At 52.3% G+C, this 22851-nt stretch overlaps 1 protein-coding gene across 1 annotated transcript in view; it reads left to right on the forward strand.

The window, feature by feature from the left end:
* LGR6 (leucine rich repeat containing G protein-coupled receptor 6) overlaps positions 1-22851 on the forward strand; it is a 74671-nt gene that overhangs the window by 27160 nt on the left and 24660 nt on the right. The window contains exons 3-4 of the mRNA XM_048925612.1: positions 4457-4528; positions 15594-15665. Of these exons, the coding sequence (XP_048781569.1) occupies positions 4457-4528; positions 15594-15665 (144 nt within the window). The remainder of the gene's footprint in view (positions 1-4456; positions 4529-15593; positions 15666-22851) is intronic.

Here is a 22851-nt window from a genome sequence, read left to right on the forward strand (position 1 = left end):
ACCTCCACCTCAGCAGGGACAGAGCAGAGGCCCATAGGGATGCATGGGCCCTTCCCTGCAATCCTCCCCTCTGCAGCAGGTCTCTGGAGGCAGAGAGGTGCTTCGATGTGGGCCTCACACAGACAGGAGCTGCCCTGAGTTTTCTACATCTCCTTTTTTTTTCTTCTTTTTTTTCCCCCCTTTTCTTTCTTTCTGGCAGCGGGAAGGACGTTTAAAGTTGCTAATAAATTCCAGTTAATGAAGCCTGAAAAGCCAGAGCTGCGTGCCAAGAGAAACAAGAGCAATCAGTAGAGAAGGAATAGAAAGAGGATCTTGAAAGCCGGCCTGGGAATAACAACATGTTGAAATGTGTTCACCGGCAAGGGCTTTGTTACCATGCTTTGAATCCAAACACGAGAGCTCGGTGCCAAGAGGAGAAACTGCAGCCAAAGGCAGGTGTTCATTGCCATTCACCTCCTGCTGCGGGGCACAGCGGCAAGATCAGACCCCTTCCCAGCCACTGGCTCTTTCACCTGCCTCTTCTTGGGCCCCGAGGGCCGAGGGACTCAGCATCCAGGGGAGTGCCACGCCGTGCATTGATCCAGGAGCAGCGCTGTGCTGTGTGCTGATCCGGGGGCAGCAGGAGCTGTGCTCTCCCCTTCCAGGCAGCACGGAGCACCGCAGGTCCTCTGAACGTTCTCGCCAAGATGCTGCCAGGCTCCTGTGCCTGCAGCAGCAGGATGCTGTGACTGAGCCCTGTTCTGGGCTCCTCTGCGGCTCATTGGAGACAAGGCACCCAGCCCTGGTGCATCCAGGACTTCATGTTCTCCTGGTTGACACTGCTCCGTGGCAGAGCACAGCACTGACCATCAGTGCGGCGGGTGAGCAGCAGCATGGAGAGGATTAAAGGCTCATTCCTCCTATGAAGCATTCCCAAAGTCACTGCTGTGCAATCCGCGTGGTGTGGAGGCAGATGCTGGCGAAGATGCAGGTGAAGACAGGAGATTAGGACTTCCAAGGGGTTCTCCATGGTAACATTGAAAAATGTTACTGAGGAGGCCCAAGTCCAGTTCAAAATGTGGAGCACTGAAATTTCTGTTCTTTTTCTCCTCCGTTTGTGCTGGGGACAGAATTCAGCATTTGAAAAATCCTTGTGAGGGAGAATCTCTGCCCCTCGTGCTCCTTAAGTGGTCCTTAAACAACTGCCAGAGGGGATCCCAAGTGGGGCACAGAGATTGGAGTCAAAATTCTAAACTAAAGGTTTGAAGGGAGTAAATCCCCTCCGAAAACCTTGACGTAAGGGGACAAAATGAAGGTAGTCTGTGTCCTGTATTGGGTTGTTCCATAAGGAGCCGTCTTACTAAATCTTCCTTGGCAAATGAATCCAAACTAGCTTGCATACGAACATTCGTGTGGGTTGAAAACTGGCTGCAGGACCATAAACAAAAGAAACGAATGCCATCAATCTATCGAGTTGGAACAGGCATTTGGTGGGGGCACGGGGAGCTGGGTTAGAAACAGGCCTGAGTCTCCTCCTCAGGGATGGAGTAAAGCAGTAAGACCATGTTGGAGACACCTCCAGGTGATACCGCAGCAGGACCAGCTGCAGATTCCTGTGTGGGAAGGGAGAGTCCAAGCCTGACTCTTTCCTCAAATGTACCATGTTTTCACTTGCATGACTTAATTGGCTTAATTCCTGCCTTGCACCAGCATGAGAACAAACTCGAGCATAGCATGGAGCCCTTGGTCCCCCATGCACCTGGCAGATGCCACGATCTTGACACGACGACACCGTTTAGACAGGAGTGCAGAGAGTTTATCTGGGAAGAGATTCTGCCTTGACAATATTAGAGCTTGAGAAATGAACCCGAGCAGGAGATCAAAGAGGAAGGCTGACAGGAACGGTAATGATCTGGCAAGGGGAAAATTCCACTGGGATATGGACATGTGTGTGCATCCTGTCCTGCCAATGGGCAACGTTCCTGCCTCCTAATGTGAACGATAAGGGCATCATCATGTTGTCTGAGCGCGTGACATGAGCCATCATGCCCAACAAACAGCCTTTGGGCGTGCCATGAAGTTGTAGCATGACCAAGAAGCCCGAGATGCAGGAGGGGGTGGGAGCCTGTGGTAACTGAACTACAGCAACCGTGAAGAGGTAAACCATGAGTTTGTTCCAACTTGGAGTGTATTGGGAATGCAGATCAAAGCCTGGAGGAATGTTCCCAGAAATCACTGGAGGGGGGAAAGGAGGGGAACAGAATCTAAAATCCACCAAACACGCAAGCTTTCCAAAGACAGCCAGCCAACTCTGGCTCCCGCTCACCTTCCACTTGCCCCTTCTCTCCCTCTTCCATCAGTCATTTTAAATGCAGTTTTCCCTTCCTGCCAATCCATCTCACTTTAAAAGCTCCGGGACAGAAGGACATGCAGATGAATCAGGACTGCCTATCCTGGGCAGGCTTGGAGCTGTGCTGTGGGTCAGACATCCGTGGCCACAACAGCAGCCCCCCTTCCCCTGTGCCTGGGGCACAAAGGAGTGCTGCCTCTTGATTCTTTCTTGCGGAGTTTTTTGCTTTGGGCCTCAGAAGCAAATGAAGAGCTGTCTCAAGGGAAGTCACACTGGCAGCATCACTTTGAATGTTATTGTTCCCTTTTAAATAGGAAGGAAATGATCATTTCAGTGAATTTCCTATTGAATTTTGCCTGGAGATGTGTTCAGTGGGTGCCTCCCTGCCAGGCTGGGAGATTTGTGGGCAGTCAGAGAGTGAGAGGGATGGAAGGAACCAAGCAGCAGGGAGACTGCCAGGTGACAGCGAACTGCTGGACAGGATGCCCCAAAAGACCCGAAACACATTCCTGGCCTACGTTCAGAGGAATGGCACAGCTCCCTTGCCTGGGACACCTGGGTGCCTGGTGTTGGGAAGAAGGCAAAAGTAGAGGAGAGAAGATCTGGAAGCTGGAGGTGAGCTGGGAAACGGCACAGTCCCCATGGGCAGAGCCAAGGACAGGCAGCAGCAGCAGGGACACAGCTGCCTTTCCTGAAGCTGGGAATGCTCTGCCCTCCCCCCCCCCCCCCCCCCCAGTTCTGTTTTATTGCGGTACTGAGATGCTGCAAGCTGACCTAGCACGTGTCCCTGCCACCCCGCTCCAAGCCAAGAGTCACAAGCTCCCGTCCTGCCAGTCCTGGAGGTCCCAGCTCCATTTAGGGATCCAGCAAGCAGGAGCGAGTCCTGCAACCACCTGACCGTACGCAGGGACATCAATGCGAGGGCGCAGAGCAGCCAGAAACAAGTGAGGAGGCGCACGCTGACCCCGGAGTGCTGCAGCAGGGCAGACAGGAGCTCCAAGGACAGACAGACCGCGGAGCGGAGCTGGGACGGCCGGCTGCAGCGGCTGAGGATCCGTGCGGGATCCTCCCTCCTCCCGGACAGCCCTCCCTCCCGTGTGGAAATCAGCAATCAAAGAAGCAATTACCCCAAATCGCAGCCCCCAAGTGACAAATAGCCCAGCCTGCCAGGCAGCTTGCATGCTGCAAGGAGGCAGGTTACGACCTGCTCACACACATTAAAGGGACGACCCTGCGCTGTTTATGCTGTCAGAGGCCCTAATTACGGCAGTAATTTTCTCTGGATTCCCGAAGGGAGAGACGGGGAAGGAGGGAGCCTGGGCACCCAGCGAGCTGCTCTGCCACGGGGAGCCTGCAAAGGCTCAGAGCCTCTGCATGACCTCTGCAGTCCTCACTGCAACGTGCTCTGCTTCCAGCCCGGATTATGCTGCTCATCCCCTGCACTTGTCTTCTTCACAGCCAAAACATCTGAAAGGAAATAGGCTTTGTCAATGTTGCATGAATAATACAGCTTGTTTCCTCGTATCTGTGCCAGCCTCCTGGGTCTGCTTTGGAGTTTCTGAGAGGCTGAAGGTTCTCCTGATCACAAATGATGTTCACTGTCTCATGTGGGGGTGCAATATTCCAGTTCAAATCAGGTGCACAGCAGCAAGTTCCTTACCGTGTGTCTGTGGGAAGCCCAACCTCGACACCTGTCTGAGCACAGGAGGATCAGAAAGTAAAGCACAAACACCAGAATAATTTGGGATTAAGAATCAGGTCACTGAGCCAGTTTCACACCTGAACTCTGTCCCCGCTCTCTGTGCCGTCAGCCTGGGGGTCCTACTCTCATTTGTGAGGCTGCTTTGTGCTCTCTCTGCCCCTCCTGCCCCTTCACATCAGTCTCTTCCCCAGGCCACGCTGCCCCTATCCTTGCTTTCATTCAGAGCCCCTTTTCCTTTTCCGTCCTGGTTTTGGGAACAGGCAATACGGAGGGGTCACACACCAGGTGTGCAGCACAGCTTGCAGGTGTTGCTGCGTTCTCCCCAGCAGGGCTGCAGCAAGAGGCATCAGCTGTGAAGTGTCTGCAGACAAGGGGCTGTCATTACAAGGATGCTGATGCATTACTGGCTCTTCTTTTCACTGCAGACGCCTCTCTGGAAACCAGATCTCCAGTATCCCAGGGGAAGCTTTCTCTGGCCTCTACAGCCTGAAGATTCTGTAAGTAATTCATTCCCCTCTGCACAGCCACCACCATCCCTGCCCCCCAGCACCCTGTGCCAGGCACTGGCCATGCACTGAGGCTTGCAGAATGCAACTTAGCAGGCGTTGCAGCGCCAGTTGCTGAGCACACAGAGGCTGACACGTCCCTGGGTGACGGAGGAGCTGCACCCACCCAAGGACCTCCACACATCCCCAGCCCTGCTTCCTCACTTCTGCTATGAGCACCCCAATGGTGCAGCCCTCCACGCCACATGGAAATGCACTGCAGGAGAACCTGCAGAAGTTCCTCTTTGGGTAAAACTCCCCAAATCCCCTGAGGTAATGTCCCCCAGATGTGGTGTCTCGGGGTGATGTGGACACACAGTTGGGTCCTGGAGCACCGCAGCCATCAGGGCTGTGCCTGAGATCTGCCAACCCCAGGAAATGCACATCATAGCGACCACCCCACCTCTGCCTGTCCGCTGGGGAAGGGCTGGGGCTGCTCCCTCAGGAAGCTCCGAGGGATGAAGGCCACCAGCAAGTTCTTCCCCAGGGAATGGTTCCACAGCCCAGGGCAGTCTCACTGCTCACAGTCACACTTTTTGCATCCTTCAGGTCTGTGCAGGGCACTCAGCTGGGAGTCCCTCTTCCTCTCTTTCAGGAACCATCTTAAAAATCTCCTGCAATAAACATTTCATCCCCAAAGGGATGTTTTGAACTCAGCCGCAACGTGAAATTGTTGTAGCCGGTCCAGTTTATACAGAGTGAACAGGTACAGACCTGCTCCGGGATTAGAGAGCATAGGGCTGTTTACTGTGTCTTCTGAAGATGTAAAGTATGAATCCTGCCCTAAATCTCAGGGCTTAGAGATTTATCCATCCCCTGCATTAGGCAACAAATCAAAGGAACTGAGGAAAAACCGCAGCTCTCCCACCCAATTTCAACAAGAGGAACTTTCTACTTCAGGAACTCAGGAGCTTTTAAAGCCGCTTTTGATCAATTTCTATTTGTGTCAGGCCTGGGGAACTACTGATGCAGAACGTAAGAGCACAGCTCCTGCAGGTTGCAGTCATGAGAGCAATGCGCTGCCTCTGTGTGATGCCTGCGTGCACTCAGGGACAGCTCTGAGAGTGGCCGCAGTGCAAGGAGAGGGCAGAAGGGCTGGAGATGGAGCTGAGCCCAAGACTTCTGCTTCTGGCAGCCTGCCGTGCCCTCAGCCAGGCTGTGCTCCTGGCACTGAGCGGCCACTGGGCTGCCATACCAGCCCCTCTGGCTGCAGGGCTGCCCCTGTATGCCTCCCCACTTCCCATGGAGGTCTGCAGAGGACTAACCCAGCTCCAAGACAAGGAAGGGTTGATGCTCACAGAGAGTGTCTCACTGAGAGCAGTTCTTGCTTCCAAAAAGAAAGGCACTGCCAGCCCTTCAATTTCCAAAGCCTCGAGTCTTTCCTGCCCAGGTTTGCAGGGGATGTCAGGCTGCCGTGTGCTCCTGCCCTAATTGCTGTCTGTAAGCCCACAGGAGCGTGGTCACTGGTGCATGTAGTTATGAGTTCACTCCAGCCAGAGTCCCTGCTGCCTCCAGATACACCATTCACCTCCATATTTTCGTCACTGTGATGGTGATCTGGGGGTGTAACCAGGTGCTGGAGGTCTGTAAGTTGGTGCGCCTGCACAGCACACAGAAGTGTGCTCTGAACTGGTTGCACTGAGCCTCAGAGCATCAGACAGCCCAGCTGCACCCATGTCCTGCAGAGCTGCACTGGGCAGGGCAAGGTGGCCCGAGCTGCTTCCTCACTGCTCCCCGTCCAGATCACGTCCTTGCTCCCTTGGGACCAGTAGAACCACTCCTGCAGTCATGTGCTTTTCTCTTCACTTTAATCTCCAACAACAAACCACACATCTTGAAGGAGGTATCTGAGGAGGGAATCTGAAAAGCCCATGAGGCAGGAGAGATCAGAGAAACGCTGGGATATGAGGTATTAAAAGTGAGGAGCAGAGAGGAACGTCCTGTCTCCTCACTTTCAAAAGGGCCGAGGCATCAGGCTGCTTCCATGGAAACCAAAGGAGAAGTGGACGTGGGGAGGAGTCACCTGTCAGGCTGTTCCCCTGGAGGTTCCAGGCTCCATCCGACAGCCAGCAAAGGCTCTGGGATGCGCTGCAGGGATAGCTGACTGCACAAAGCTGGGGGTGGGCAGCCGAAAACGGGGCTGGGTGAGAAGCCAGAGACCCACGGCAAGATGAACTAAAGGGAAAACGAGGCAACTGAGGTCACCTGCCCTCAAAGAAAAGTGGATGAGGATGGAAGTGGTCCTTTAAGGACAAACAGCGCTGCAATGAGGAAGGAAACACTTCTCCATACCTGAACGGCAGGACTAGCAGGCTTTGGAGCGGATGGCAGCGGGGGAATTGAGGACAGATCAGCTCCATGGATGTGCGCGCTGCCACGGGTGGCAGGCGGTGCAAAGCAGCACACCCTGCTGCAGCCTCAGCTGTTCAGCTGGGTCACTGGGCTCAGAGCTACGGCCTGAGGGGACGGGGGTGACCCCAGAGAGACAGGGATGGTAATTGATTTTAGTGCGGTGGGGCCTTAGAGCTCGTTGCAGTCATGTGCGTGCCCAGAAGTCAACTCTGGGGCTGTTAAGGGGCCTGGTGCTTTCCCGTCTTTCCAGAGAATTAACTTCTGTTTAAAAATGGATGGGAAACACCCTGGGAATTCCTTCCCAAACCTGCCCATGCAGATGGTCCTCTCCCTGCCCTCAGAGTGAATCCCAGAGCTTCTGGAAGCAGGACCAGCTTGTTGGCTTTGCCTCCTCCGGCTGCTCCAGTGCACAGAAACCACCTGGAAAGTGGCCATAAAGATAGGCCTGTGCAGAAACCATACGGGGCACAGCCAGGGGAGCAGGTGTGGAAGAGAGCAAGTGAAAAGGCAGGCATTTTGCTATCAAAAAACCACCATGACACAGAGGAATGTGCCCAAGATCTTCATGTACTGAGCCCTAGGCCTGCCCCGAGCCAAAGCAAGATGAGATGTGTCCTCTTTGGCTCCCTTAGCTGAGCGCAGGCTGGCAGCTGGTGGGAATGCCTGTTTGTAAAAGGTCTTTGTGAATGCACCTCTCCCAGGGCTCTGCTCTGCAGCACGGCCAACCCTGACCCTCGCCATGAAGCCCAGGATCCTTGCTTCGGGGCCAGCATCATTAGAAATCAGCTCCATTGGCTGCTTCTGTCCTTTGCCAAGCTACTTCTCTCCAAAACTGTCTCCTCACTCTGTGCTCCCCCATCCTTGGAGCTTTCCAGGGCAGCAGAATGGAAACTGTCCCATCCTTCCAGACCTCCTCGTGAGCCACCCAGACCCTCATCTCCAAGCTGAGCTCCATCAGCCGTGAAGCGCAGGTCCTGATTGTCCATGCAGCTGATCTTGTGCTGCCATGGCTTCACACCGCATCCCACCCTCAGTCTGCTGCACAGAGGGGGTTGCCAGGCTTCTTGTTTTCCTGGCTGAACACGCCGTAGCAACGGCAGCACTCACAAGCCAAGGAGGGATCCCACACCAAACTTCACAGGGAAAAATTCCAAGCACAACCCGAGCCTGCCTCACCCCGAAACGTGGAGGGCAGAATGCCTGCGTGCATCCTCTTGGCTGCAGCGCTGGCACCCCCGCAGCCAGCCAGCCGGGGATGGCCCACACCATTGCTCCATTCCTCAGCAAGCCTCAACCAGCCCACAGCAGCACGCAGACCCAGCACTGCCCACAGCAGGCCCACACAGACGCTGCTGTGAGCACGGCGCAGCACTGCCTGCATGGACGCGCTGACCCCGTGCTCCCACCCCACACCGCCCTGCAGCCACCGCCAGGGCTGCTCTCCATCAGCTCGTAGGCTGGAGTGAGCATGGCATGAGTGGCCTCGCTCTGCTGTGCACCTCTCCTGGCTGGTTGGACCCTTCCCCATGGGACGCACTGGTCACGTCCCACACTGAGCCGCAGTCTCAGCCTCAGGTGGTGCAGAGCAGGCACCGGCTGGCTTGGTTTGTGAACACACATCAAAAACGTCACCAAAAGGCCCCCAGGAGGGGGGTTTGCAGGTGGCTTGGAATGCTTGAGGAATCCCCGGATAGGCCCTGCCTCTCTGACAACCCCGAGTTTGAGCAGAACAGACCATGGGAATGGTGTCGCATCCAAGGGAGATGCTCCCATAGGGAGGGAAGAGGAATGTGCAGAGGTTGGAATGCCTTTAAGCCTGACACACGAGCAGCAGGCACAGCTGCCTTAAGCGGGACCAGCCCTTTGACTGTGCTGGCTGAATCACTTTGGCCTCCTGTATGGGAACTGCTGAGTCACGGCCTGAACCTCTGATTGATCACCTGAGGTGAGCCATGAGTCAGCCAGAGGAGCACAGGTGAAGGCAATTCACCTGTGCTGCCAGAAGGGGTGGAGCCAGGCTCCACCCCTCCTGGACCTATTTAAGAGCTGGCTACCAGAGGGGAAGGATCTCTTCTGGAGATCCTCCTCTTTGATATCTTCTAGTGAGCTCAACCCAAGGGTAAGCTCTTCTACTTATTCTCTTTTGTGATCCCTGTTTGCTGTGCCTCACTCTTTTGATTATATTGCAATTATAATATCTTGGTTATACAGCTTTGCCTTACTCTTTTGAGTATATTGCAATTATAACATCTTGGTTATACACTTGGCGAGCCAGGCAGGCTGATTATACTGAAATTAACATGTCTTTCCTGTGGAACTTCTATAAATGGGTCAAGGGGGAGAACAATACTCCCCTAGAGAAAATGATTCCAGGGCAGATCCCAGGATTTGAGGGATCGCCCTATTACGAGTTAGCTGCCATCATTGAAAAATGGGGTCCCTTACGTGTTATGGGCAATCTCTCCCCATATCGCATGGCAGACTATTTTCAAGGACTTGGCAAGGACATTCTCATCACCAAAGAAAGACAATTGGCTGCCTCCATGGTGGCATGGCCACTATTAACCGCTTTAAATCATGCGGACTCAAGAAATAATACTTTAGAAACCGAAAATCAACTTTTGAAAGATCGCATTGAAAAGTTAGAGCACGAACTTGGCGTTTTAACGGGGAAGAAGCCAATTCTACATCTTCCTGTAAGCCAAATTCGTAATATTTCAATAAATGATGACCAGGCTCCTGAATCAACAGACTTCGTTGATCAGGACAACAAGAAATCCAAATCAGACCTTGAATGTCCAATTCAAACTGATCCGTTGGAGGTCCGTCCTGTGATAACCCAAAAAACAAAAAAAGTACAGGACAGACCGGCAGGGGTGCCACCTGATCAATGGCCCCCTGCCCACACTCATTTACATGTGACAGCTCGGCCATACACAGCAACAGAATTAATGGATTTAGTACAACGGTTTCGGCAGAAGCCCAGAGAAAGTGTGCCGGCTTGGTTATTGAGACTGTGGGATTCTGGGGCAGAAAGTGTCGTGGTGAATGGCCCAGAAATATCTAAGTTGGCCACCATGACTGTCCATCCTGCTCTTAGGCAAAGGTTATACGTGGGCAATCAATATCGTGATGAAAACCATTCCATATTAGAATGGTTAATGGCGGCCTGCCGTATGGTATGGCCGAATAAATCAGACATACCGTTACATACAGGTATGTGGTCCTCCATGGAGGACCTTCAGAACTATATCCGTGAACTGGGTGTAAGAGAGGCCATCTATGAAGATACATTTGATGGCCCTGATATGGTTAAATTTTCAGCAGGGATGAGAGATTTAATTCTACAACAAGCTCCCTCCCATCTGTACGGTACCTTAGTTTCAATATTAAATCCCCTTGTAGCATCAGAAGCCGTAGTCCAGCAGGTTGCCCAGTTAGTTGCCGATTTGGGAGAAACAGAACGCCTGCGGACTAGGCGCAATATTCGGTTTTTGGAGGAAGCAGAGGTCCTGCCGGTAAATAAAACCAGAATGCCGGCTACTCGAGCTCCTCGATCGGGACCCATAAGGGTATCCCGAAAACAAATGTTTAATGATTTAATTCGGGCTGGGGTCCAATTTGCTAAGATCGACCGCCAACCCAATCACGTCCTTCTCCAGCTCTGGAGACAACTAAAGGACAATCAAAAATTCCAGAGCTACCCTAAGAAATCAAGGGTAAGAGCTATAGAAAGGGTTCCAACAACAACATGGAACCTAGAAGATTTTATTGTTCCAAACAGGAAAAAGAAGCCACCTCAGGTGTCTCGGGCCACAATGCCTGAGCCATCAGAAGCAAAAGAACTGGCCCTAGCACAATTCATGCACTGACAAGGGGTGTTAGTCCCCGTAGGGCCTCCAGACGGGACCGGAGGCCCTATGTAGAATTAACGATTTATTGGTCCCGAAAAAATATTCAGAGAGTGATGGCACTAGTAGATACTGGAGCAGAAACATCAATTATCTATGGAGATCCGGAAAAATTTCATGGTGACAGAGTGATGATTGGTGGTTTTGGGGGACAGACTATTCCTGTCACCCAAACATGGTTAAAATTGGGGGTTGGGCGTCTCCCACCCCGGGAGTACAAGGTGTCTATTGCCCCAGTCCAAGAATACATCCTGGGCATAGACATTCTATGGGGTCTGGCTCTCCAAACAACTGTGGGAGAGTTCAGACTTCGACAAAGATGTATCAGTATCCGGGCGGTGCAGGCAATATTAAGAGGCCATGCGAAACATGAGCCTGTTTGCCTGCCGAAGCCGCGCCGGATTACTAACGTTAGACAGTATAGACTCCCGGGTGGGCAAGATGAAATATCGAGAACGGTGCAGGAATTAGAAAAAGTGGGCATTATAAGACCTGCACACAGCCCGTATAACTCCCCCATATGGCCGGTGCGAAAGTCGGATGGCACATGGAGGATGACAGTAGATTACAGAGAATTAAATAAGGTCACGCCGCCTATTCATGCGGCCGTACCCAATATTGCTTCCCTAATGGACACATTGAGTAGGGAGATAAAAACCTACCATTGTGTCCTAGATCTAGCAAATGCATTCTTCAGTATCCCAATTGCTGAGGAATCGCAAGATCAGTTTGCGTTTACGTGGGGAGGCAGGCAGTGGACCTTTCAGGTCCTGCCACAGGGGTACGTGCATTCACCAACGTATTGTCACAATCTAGTGGCGCGTGACCTGGCTGACTGGAGAAAACCTGATGATGTTAACCTATATCATTATATTGATGATCTCCTGTTGACATCCGACTCACTGGAGGTAGTAGGACAGGCAGCTGATTCATTAACTGCCTATTTGCAACAAAGGGGATGGGCTATAAATCCCCAAAAGGTGCAAGGTCCAGGCCTGTCCGTAAAATTCCTGGGGGTGGTTTGGTCAGGAAAGACCAAAGTGCTACCCAGTGCTGTTATAGATAAGGTTCAGGCATTCCCAGTCCCTACAACATCAAAGCAGCTGCAAGAGTTTCTAGGTATATTGGGTTATTGGCGTTCCTTTATACCTCACCTAGCGCAGCTGCTAAGGCCACTATACAGACTCACAAAAAAGGGGCAGCTATGGGACTGGGGGAAAACCGAACAGGATGCTTTCCAACAAGCAAAACTGGCAGTTAAACAAGCTCAGGCATTGGGTATATTCGATCCTACCCTCCCAGCCGAATTGGACGTTCATGTTACTCAAGACGGCTTCGGTTGGGGCCTGTGGCAGCGCCAGAGTTCTGTTCGGACCCCCATTGGTTTCTGGTCTCAGGTTTGGCACGGAGCAGAAGAAAGATACAGTATGATTGAAAAACAGTTATTGGCTGCCTATTCGGCATTACAGGCAGTAGAGCCAATAACTCAGACAGCTGCAGTTATAGTTAAGACCACTCTGCCAATTCAGGGGTGGGTGAAGGATCTGACCCACCTTCCTAAGACAGGGGTGGCCCAAGCACAAACAGTGGCACGATGGGTCGCCTATCTCAGCCAAAGGAGCAGTCTGTCTTCATCCCCCTTGAAAGAAGAACTTCAGAAGATCCTAGGCCCAGTTACGTATCACAGTGATGCACCAAAAGAAATACTGGTCGCTCCACCAGAGAAGAGTCCCGTTCAGGAGGGAAAATATCCTATCCCTGAAGATGCCTGGTACACAGATGGGTCCAGCAAGGGCAACCCGAGCAAGTGGAGAGCAATAGCATACCATCCTTCCACCGAGACAATCTGGTTCGATGAGGGGGATGGCCAGAGCAGCCAATGGGCAGAACTGCGAGCCGTGTGGATGGTTATAACCAAGGAACCCGGTGATGGTATCCTGAACATCTGCACAGATAGTTGGGCTGTGTACCGGGGGCTCACTCTCTGGATTGCACAGTGGGCCACCCAGGAATGGACTATCCACGCCCGACCGATCTGGGGCAAAGACATGTGGTTAGATATATGGAATACGGTCAAACACAGGACTGTACGTGTCTACCATGTTTCTGGTCATCAGCCCCTACAGTCACCGGGAAACGATGAAGCCGACACATTGGCCCGAGTTCGATGGATTGAGAATTCACCATCTGAGAACATCGCCCGCTGGCTACATCAGAAGCTACGGCATGCTGGACAAAAGACAATGTGGGCAGCTGCTAAAGCATGGGGACTGCCCATACAACTATCTGATATCGTCCAGGCATGCCAGGATTGCGACGCTTGCTCCAAGATGAGACCGAGATCGTTGCCCGAAACAACAGCCCATCTTGCTAGGGGACACAATCCTCTCCAGCGATGGCAGGTCGATTACATCGGGCCCCTTCCTCGTTCCGAAGGGGCAAGATATGCCCTGACCTGTGTCGACACTGCAAGTGGGCTACTGCAGGCCTATCCAGTACCGAAAGCAAACCAGGCATATACCATCAAGGCACTCACTAAACTGATGTCTGCCTACGGGACACCTCAAGTCATCGAGAGCGACCAAGGGACTCATTTTACTGGTGCAACGATACAGCGCTGGGCAGAAGAAAATAACATCGAATGGCGATTCCACCTGCCATATAATCCAACAGGGGCAGGCCTCATCGAACGTTATAATGGTATTCTTAAGGCTGCCCTGAAGACAGACTCCCAGTCCTTGCAGGGGTGGACAAAAAGACTGTATGAAACCCTGCGGGACCTGAATGAAAGACCTCGAGATGGCAGACCCAGTGCCCTGAGAATGTTGCAGACGACATGGGCCACCCCGCTTAGGATCCAAATTACGGGCACTGATCATCAGGTAAGACCCCAAATTGGTAATGAAAATAATCTTCTGCTCCCTGCCCCTGAAAACTTAGAGCCAGGTACCCATAAAATAAAATGGCCCTGGAAGGTGCAGGTAGGACCCAAGTGGTGTGGCCTACTTGCACCTTGGGGGAGACTATTGGAGGTGGGAGGCTCAGTAGTCCCTCCAGTAATAGGTACATGGCCTACTGATATTATGGTCAACACTCCGATCTTTATTGCTAAAGGGACCCCCATCATGTCCCTATGGCAGATCAGGACACCTCCTTTGGTGCCTGATATCGTTATGCAGCCGCAGATATCCGGCAAAAAGGTGTGGTACAGGCGGCCAGGACGTGCCCCAGTACAAGCGGAAGTGTTGACCCAAGACAGAAATACGGCCTGTATCTTGCCCTGGAGAGCAGACCTTCCCCTCCTGGTACCTGTAAAACATCTGTATTACTCCCCGTGAGTCTGTGAGCCTTCAGGACCACCGGAAGGAACAAAATGCCATCAAGCGTTCCAGTGTTGCTGTCAGATCACGTACAACACCCGGTGATGGTCTACATGGGACTGATGGAACATAGAATGGACTTGCACCTCAGGACTTCATACCTCCAGGCACATCATCGAGCACTGGCCCATAGAAGAATATGGACATCCACTAATCATCACTTGTCTTGAACTGTACCAACATACGTCGCGATAAAATTGTATAAGCGTCGCGATATACCGGATCTCTGTATTAGGGAAAGCTTACCCTTTTGTTAACCTGATCATTGGTTCACGCCGTGAAGGGGTGGAGTGTATGGGAACTGCTGAGTCACGGCCTGAACCTCTGATTGATCACCTGAGGTGAGCCATGAGTCAGCCAGAGGAGCACAGGTGAAGGCAATTCACCTGTGCTGCCAGAAGGGGTGGAGCCAGGCTCCACCCCTCCTGGACCTATTTAAGAGCTGGCTACCAGAGGGGAAGGATCTCTTCTGGAGATCCTCCTCTTTGATATCTTCTAGTGAGCTCAACCCAAGGGTAAGCTCTTCTACTTATTCTCTTTTGTGATCCCTGTTTGCTGTGCCTCACTCTTTTGATTATATTGCAATTATAATATCTTGGTTATACAGCTTTGCCTTACTCTTTTGAGTATATTGCAATTATAACATCTTGGTTATACACCTCCCAAGATGGGGACACTGGATCATGCACAGACCTGTACCTCTGAGGGCTGTGAGTCTGCTGAGACCGTCTTGTGCAAGGATCCTGGGGTGACGGGGCCATTTTCCTGGTCTCTTCCAGTAAACAATCTTTCAATTTCTGAGATCAAAACATGACCCCCTGAAGCGCTGTGATTTGTGCTGACCCCAGTCAGAGTGACCTCACCTCCTCTTGTAGGTGTGCAGCCGTCCTCCCCTCAGCAGCAGTGCTCAACGTCAGCTCAGGGTGCCCCCCCAGACCCTGAGATGTCCTTCCTTTGACAGAGAACCGTTTATCACTCTGTGTTTGACGCCCCTGCTGCCTTTCTGTGAGAAGCTGGAAGCCCTGGCACAGCTCTGAACTGCAGTGCTGCACACACAGGGTGACGGTCACAGAAAGCCCCTCTGAGTGCACCTCAGCCCCTTCACTGGTGACACGAGTGTGCTGCAAAGGTCCTTCACCTCACATCCCTGCAGCGTATCTCTCATTGCAGCACCAGAACCCCCCCGGGACCCCAAACCCAGGGCTGACCTGTTCTGCTGCCTAAGAGCCCCGGGTGACCAGCACACTGCTTGCCAACCCCCCAGCTTTCTGCCCGGGGTCCGGGACAGCTTCAGAAATAAGCAGCAACATCTTCCATTTGGTCAGAAAAACTTTTGTATTCTTCACAGACTTTTTCCTTTTTTTCTAATTATAGGATGCTGCAGAACAATCAGCTGAGCCGCATCCCTGCAGAGGCACTGAGAGATCTTCCAAACCTCCAATCTCTGTAAGTCATTAAGAATCAATGCTGCAAGCTGTGCAGTCCCTTGGGGGCAGGACTTCCCAGCACTTGAGTCATTAGTTCCTTTGTCAAGGATGTTCTGTCCCTTCTTCCTTTTCTTTTCCAATTAAAGCAAAGATTACTGTCACTTAGCATTGAAGGGAGGGTGGTTTTCATGGAAGGAACACTGTTGTGGTAAAGGATGTTGAAATTACAGCTCCCCATGTGTGCATAGTGACGAAAAGGCCACCAGAGCCAATGCACTTTTCAAGGAATGCTGGAAAATGTCCACCCGGGAGGGTTCTGTCCTCATCACTGCAGACCACAGCGGTGCAGGGACCTGATGGGCACACGGAGGAGGAGCAGCTGTCAGCACGGGAGTCCTACCCACACAAAAGGCCGTTGTGTCGGAGTAGGAAACGCCTTAAAACACTTCTAGTGATTCAGGCACGAAGCCGAAGCTGTGGCGATGCTCTTCATTTAAAGCAACTGTACCTACAGCAGCTCTGTGCTGCTGCACTCAACCAAAAATCACACATCACCAAAAGAAGTTTTCCTGAGCAGGGGACAGGTGGAAGTGCAAACAGCAGTGCAAAAAATGACAGCGGTTTGCACTTTCTCCGTTTCCTGAGGACATCTGAGCAGGGCGCAGGACCCACAGCTGGCTGCTGGCAGCCCAGTGGGGCTGGGAGGCACAGCGCTGCCCTGGGGGGGACGTTCCTGAAGGTCGGCGTGTGTCACTGAGGTTTGTTCCTCCTCTGGGCCACGCAGTGCTGCCAGCATGACCTGCTGGTGTCCATCCAGTGCTGCTCCCCCAGGGGAAGGCGCTGCCCTCGGGGCTGCAGTTCTTCTTCTGGTTCATACTTGAAGCAGAGAAGCTTTTCCTTCTCGCTCCGTTCTAACAGGGCAGCACTGCACTGGGATGAAGGATTCCCAGCGTGAAAAGCAGCGTGTCTCAGTGTGGACAGTCTCTGTGTCTGTAGGCAGGTACAGAGCTGAGGTGCTTTGCTTGGATGTCACCGTGCTGCCATGACTTCTCTGCCTAACCTCAGGCCAAGAACCTCCAGTAGAGGTCTGTGTTACAGAGATCTTTTCTATTATTATTTTATTATTTTTCTAATATCTGAGTCATTTTCCACGCGTTTATGAGACTCCCGTGTATTCGTTGCCAAAATATGAGCCAGCCTGGAACACCCATGAGACGCCACAGTGCGGTTTCTGAGCAGCACTGGTTGTGCTGCCTGAGACCCAGTGTGCTCCTATTGCCCAGAGCCTGTTTGTCTCCATTCCGAAGGGAAGTGGCCTCGTGCTGCACCATGACAGATCCTGAGGTATCGGACCTGCGTGGCACATCATGGGATAGTAACCATCTGCACTGCAAGTTGGAGACTCAGCTGGGCAGAATGGGCAGCAGAACAGGGAGGTGAAAATGGGAGCCAGCAGGTGGGGTGGAACAGGCAGCTCTGCTGGACAGAAATGGACAGAAATGGACAGAAATGGACAGAAATGGACTGAAATGGACTGAAATGGACTGAAATGGACTGTGTGCTGGTTGTTTGCTTGCTCTTTCAGACATTTGCATTTGATGTCCAGGTTGGTCATTCTGGAATTGAGGTGGGATCTGAAGGGAAAGCACCTTACAGACACAAGAAATGGAGTTCTGAACACTCATCTCTTTTCTCAGGAGTCAAACCAATGGGAGCTGAGAACAACAGCTCTGAGCTTAGCTCTGTTTGTGGGACTACCCAGGAAATTCAAGGGGTCCTGCTGTGATCCCCTGCAGGAGGGCAGTGCAGTAACAAACACCCGAGTGTGCTGAGCCGTGCGTCAGCTCATTAACGGCTTACCCACAGGAGATGGGCACTGGTCTGCTCCTGTGCCAGGCAAAGGGAGTCCAAGGTGTTTCAAAGTAAGCAGGTGCTATGAATTATAATGACCAGGCTTGCAGAGGTAGAGGAAGGAAAGAGAAAAGAAACCTGGTGGATTAAGAGATCAAGACAAACTCTTCATTCTTCTGTTCCAAACACTCATGGAAAGCAATGGGAAGAACTGGCTCTTTCTGGAGCTCAGCACTGTGCAGAGGGCTCAGCGTGTGCCTGGTTCACCCAGGCAGGGGTTGGCATTGGGCGCCCCTCAGCCAGGGGCAGGACTGCGTGGACACAGAGCACCCAGTCGGGATCCTCCCTGCTGGATAAAGGCGTCCACCCTCTGATCTCCTGACCCATAGGAGCTCGTTTCTCCTCCTGCAGAGAGCAGGCTGATGGAGGCCCTGAGCAGCCTGGGCATAGAGACACAGCTGGCAAGGGACACTGGCACATCCAGCCTGCGGTGGGACATCAGCAGGGTGAGGGGTTCGTCTGAGCTCAGCTCCTTGTATCCAAGCAACTCCCTTTGGTCAAGGGAGAGAAATAGGTGCTTTGGGAGGAAACTCAGAAGAACCTTTCCAGCTGAACTGTTCCATTCCATTCCACTCCATTCTAAATGGCACCTCTAACTAAAGTAATATGGGTCCTCCAACCTAGTCTTGCCATCCTGGGATCTTTAGCAGGAATGTTATGAAGTCTAAAGGAAGTTCAGCAGACTGCTTCATCCCCTGTCCCTCGAGGCAGGTAATTGTTGTTACATATATACAGCTAGAGATTAAAATGCAAAGAATGACTTATAGCAATTTGCAAACATGTGGACTTTGATGTAGACAAAGCAGGAAAGCTTCCCACCTGATCGGTTTCTCACAAGCATATAAATTCTTATGACAGAAGGAAGGAAAAAAGGCTTTGGAATCGCCACAGCCCGAAGAGCTCAGTCAATTCATTCCTCATTCCACATCTTTGATCTGGCTGAGATTTAGCAGTTTGCTGTTAACAGCAATAATCTCTATAAATCACAGGCGATGCAGTAAGGCTTAAGGAAGGTGTTGTTTCCATTGAGAGATGGGAGGATAAAAGCTATAGGAAGAAGCAGACCTCTGCAGGTCAGCCGTGCTGGAACGTGGCATTGTGGTGGTCAGTGGGGGTCAGGTAGCTGGGAAGCTTCACAGGAACTGATGGCTTTGTGCTGGTGCTGAGGCAGCGCTGGGTCCTTCCCTTGTGGTGGATGGCTGCTGCCAGGGAGGAAATCAGTTCTTCTGAGTCATCCTCTATGGCTTCACTACCAACCATTCAGGTAAGCCTCTGCTGTGCCACATCTCCCTCAGGCAGACCAGGTGGGTTCACTCCTCTGACTTTAGCCATCTTGATATTACTCATCTCAGGCAGTCAGCAGTGGGAAACGATCAGCATCTCCAGGGCGTGAATCATCCTGCTATCTCAGAGCCCTGTCTGGGGGATGGACGGCCCTCCGGAGCGGCTGGTTCTCCCTAGTGGCTATGGAGAGACACTCTAACTGGTTTCAACTTCTACATGAACAACAGATGGGTTTTTCCTACCCCTGCAAAGCAAAGAATAGTAATCCAAAAAAGGCTCCTCTCTCACCCTGCACACACACACCCCATCAGAGCACGAGTACCAAACCGGAGCTGAGCATCTCATCTCCCTCAGCTCTGCACAGAACCCACCACATTCTTATGTGGCCCCCAGAGAAAGCTCACAGAGGATGTTGTCTTGCCCAAAAGCAAGCCCTGATCCTTGGGATAGGTGAGCAAATCTTTCTTTCTTCACGTAGATTGTGGCCATTGCTTCTTTGGCTAATTTAAGAACTCATTATCTGCTGTTGTCTTTCCCTATACATAGAGGTGCTTCAGGAGAACTGGAGACAGAAAGCCAAATAAGAGATGAACAGCACATTCAAATTAGGCACATGTATGTAACATTGGGGCCTCCCTATAGGACACAGTGCTGCTGTAGGCTGCTGTCAACTTCTGCTCTCTGCCTCTTTCATAACATGGTGGATTTCAAGGAGCAGCTCCATCAGCGAGGCACAGGAGCTCTCTGGTGAGCACCAAATATGCAGGACCTCCTCTGCTTGGTCTCTGGCTGTTTCTGTCCCTTCTGTGTTTCACTATGGGCTCAGGAGGTGATGCCAGGCTCCCAGGAGATGGCAGATCAGGGATCAGCACGGCAGCTGCCCGCCTGTCAGCAATTTCCAGAGTTGCACAGGGATTTTGGCAGTCCTTCTTGCACGGTTCTGACCTGAGGGGTTTTGGAGGTGTCTGCAGCTGGAGATAACAAAGCCCTCTTGTCTGTACCAAAGGCACTTTGTGTGGAGTCCAGGTATTGCTCTGATTTCATTTCCTGAGCATCCCTCATGGAGGGCTTCCCAGAGGTGCATGTCCCATTAAGCCAGGAGTGGAGACTCGCTGCGTTTCAAACAGAGCCCTGCAGACTTTTCCACCAGGTCCTGTTGCCTAGCCAAGGGGCTGGGAACGTGTTTGCAGCTCAAACCTTCATTTGTTGCCTGGGATGGTAATCACAAGAGTTCTTAGTTGGAAACGGAGGTAGGAAACTCTTGCAAGTTTTTCTGGAGGGCTGTGAGCTCTCCTGTGGCAGGGGCACAGGGCCTGGTTTTGGAGCAGGGCTGCAGCGCGGTGCCCCTGTACTGAATAACACGAAAAGTTAAAATCATAGAATGGCTTAAGTTGGAAGGGACCTTGAAGGTCATCAGATTCCAACTCTCAGCCATGGGCAGGGCTGTCAGCCCCCAGGGCCCCGTCCAACCTGGTCCTGACTACCTCCAGAGAGGGGCACCGCCGCTCCGGCAGCAGTGCCAGCGCAGCGCTCTGTGTGCAGTGCTTCATGACCACCAGGGTGCAAATGGCAGCACGGATTGAAGCTTCCTTCCAAGCTAGCAGTGCAGTCCCTGGCTTCTCTTCTCCCCTCCCTTTCGGTACCTACTGACAGGAGGAGCCCTTGCTGTTGCGGTGGCTCGGGGACCCTCTGTGTGCCCAGCTCTGTGCCTGGCAGGAGGGGCCGCGTGCATGGAGCTGGCCTGGGGAGATCCGGGAGTCCTTGTAAGCTGCTCTGTGCAGCTCTGGGGCCATCCTTCCTCGCGAGGCCCTCAGTTCTGAGCACGATGAGCTCCCAGGAGCTCGGAAGCCAGGCGCTGACTCAGTGCATCCGGGAGCTTTGCCTGAGAGAGGAGCAGAGGTGTTGGCCATCCTCATTATGAGTTATCAGGGAAGCTGAGCTGCAGTGACATCATCTCCTCCTTATATTACTACAAGGAATTCAGATGCTATTATGGGATAGGAGGTAACTCAATTGAGCCTTTCAAGATAAACTCAGACAGGAAGAGAGACATGATTGCCCGAAGGCACCAATTAGACGTTTCTGGTGAGATCAGCTCTGTTCTGCACACACGTGCACACTGGGGTAGGCAGAGAGCAGGAGGAAGGGGTGATCTCTGGGCAGAATCCTCACTCTTTTGGAGGTCACAGCTCTCTCTTCCTTTCTTTGTGTCGCTGCTGAGAGATTGGGAAGGTGCAGAGAATCTCCTGTGTTTGGATGAGAACAGCCCAGCACCACTCAGAGCTGCCCATGAATTTTGGTGGCAAGATTTCTCCTACTTTATCAAGGGAAATAATGGCCAAATATATTTCAGAAATGCTGGGGAGGATGGATAGGCACCTGAAGCCACAGTGTCCTGTTGTGATGCTGTAGGAGAGTGTTGCAGGGTCTACGCTCTGTAGCTTTAAAATAGATAAAGGAGCAAAATCTGGGCACTTTAGGTGTTTTTGTTTTGTCCAGGCGGCGCCTTGAGGTCACATCACTGCCCATAGCCACCAGTAGCAGACTCAGTCCTGAAGCCAGAAGTGGAGGCTTAGAGCTGCTGGTGATTTTCATATGGCATCGTTCTCGAGTGCCCCACTTGAAGTCAGCTCCTTCCTGCACCAAGCGGGGCACAGCTGTGCAGCACATTGACTGCTGGTTCAGGTTGTGAAGTCACTGGGAAATGTTGTCCACGCAGACATTTGGGGACCGTGGCGTCTCATCCCCTCTGCAGACCTACAGCACTGCTTGGAGCACACATCGCACCAAGTCCCAGCAGCTCCGCCAAGCTTCTGTTAGCAACAAATGAGTTAATGCTGCAAGGAAACCGACTGAGTGATTTGGTGAAATAAAGAGGAAAAAATCTCCGTGGAAGGTGAGGAGCCAGCCCCAGCCTGCGCCGTCCCATTTACCTGCTAATCGGCCTAATTATCTTAGGTATAAATCATAACAGCAAACACTTACAGAGCCAGAGTCACACACCGAAGAAAGGAGAGAACTGTTGGGTTGGTTTTTGTTTAGTATAATTGGTATAATTACTAACAACTCCTTGCCAAGAACTTTAGCTTTTCTCCTTCCAGAAGAGAGTGGAGATCTGTCTGAAAGCCATAGCAATTAGCAATCCCCACATGCACAGCTTTTATTAGAAAGAATGCACCTCTATTCCAGAAAGAGCCAGCAACTCCCCGGGGAGGAATTAAACAATGCAGAGGTCTTTTGGTAGCAGGAACGTGGCCATGGCTCGCTCTTTGCTCCCTGCTCCCTCACTGGCACTGTGAAGGCACATCAGAAATCCGCTGCCCATCAGGACAGAGGTGGAATGAATGCCTTTAGACGGACCCTTCCCTGCTCTTTGTTTTCCTCTGGCTCCACGCAGGGCTGGGCTGTGGTCCCAGCAGGCTGTGATATCTGGAGGGATGTCCAGCTCATTGGTGCTCCCCTTCAGTCTGGCTGTGGCACCCTGGAGGAGATTGGGGCAACAATTACGTGGCTGGAGCCAACCAAGGAGGCAGGCAGCATCTCCCAGGGACAGCAGCCAGCTCAGCATCCATGCTCTGGCCAGAGTGGTGGAGGTGAAGAGGGAGAAGATGCGGGGCTCCTTCTGGCCTTCAGAAGGGTCCTCCCAGCAATAAAAGGCACGGAGCAGAGCCTGGCTGCAGCACGCTCCATGCAGGAGCATTACAGAGCCATTGGGTGAAGCTCATTCATCACCCCTCTGTTACCATGGGGATCCACCTCCATACCTCTGAGCACCTCAAAAAAATCCTCCAAGGACCCATCCTGCTCCACTGGCACTGCAGTGAGACCTACAGGACCATGCATGTGAGGGAGCCTTTACTGAGCGCATGCTGAGCAGCTGTGAGGAAACCTGGCCTCGTTAACAGCTCCTCTAATCATTAACAGCTCCTCTAACACCTGGGGCGCCATCACCGGGGCCAAATTCCCCTGGATTCACACAGGAGCTCATGGCCAAAGCAGGGCAGAGAGCT

Source organism: Lagopus muta, chromosome 24 (genome assembly GCF_023343835.1).
Source record: "Lagopus muta isolate bLagMut1 chromosome 24, bLagMut1 primary, whole genome shotgun sequence".
In the NCBI taxonomy this organism is placed as follows: Eukaryota; Metazoa; Chordata; class Aves; order Galliformes; family Phasianidae; genus Lagopus; species Lagopus muta.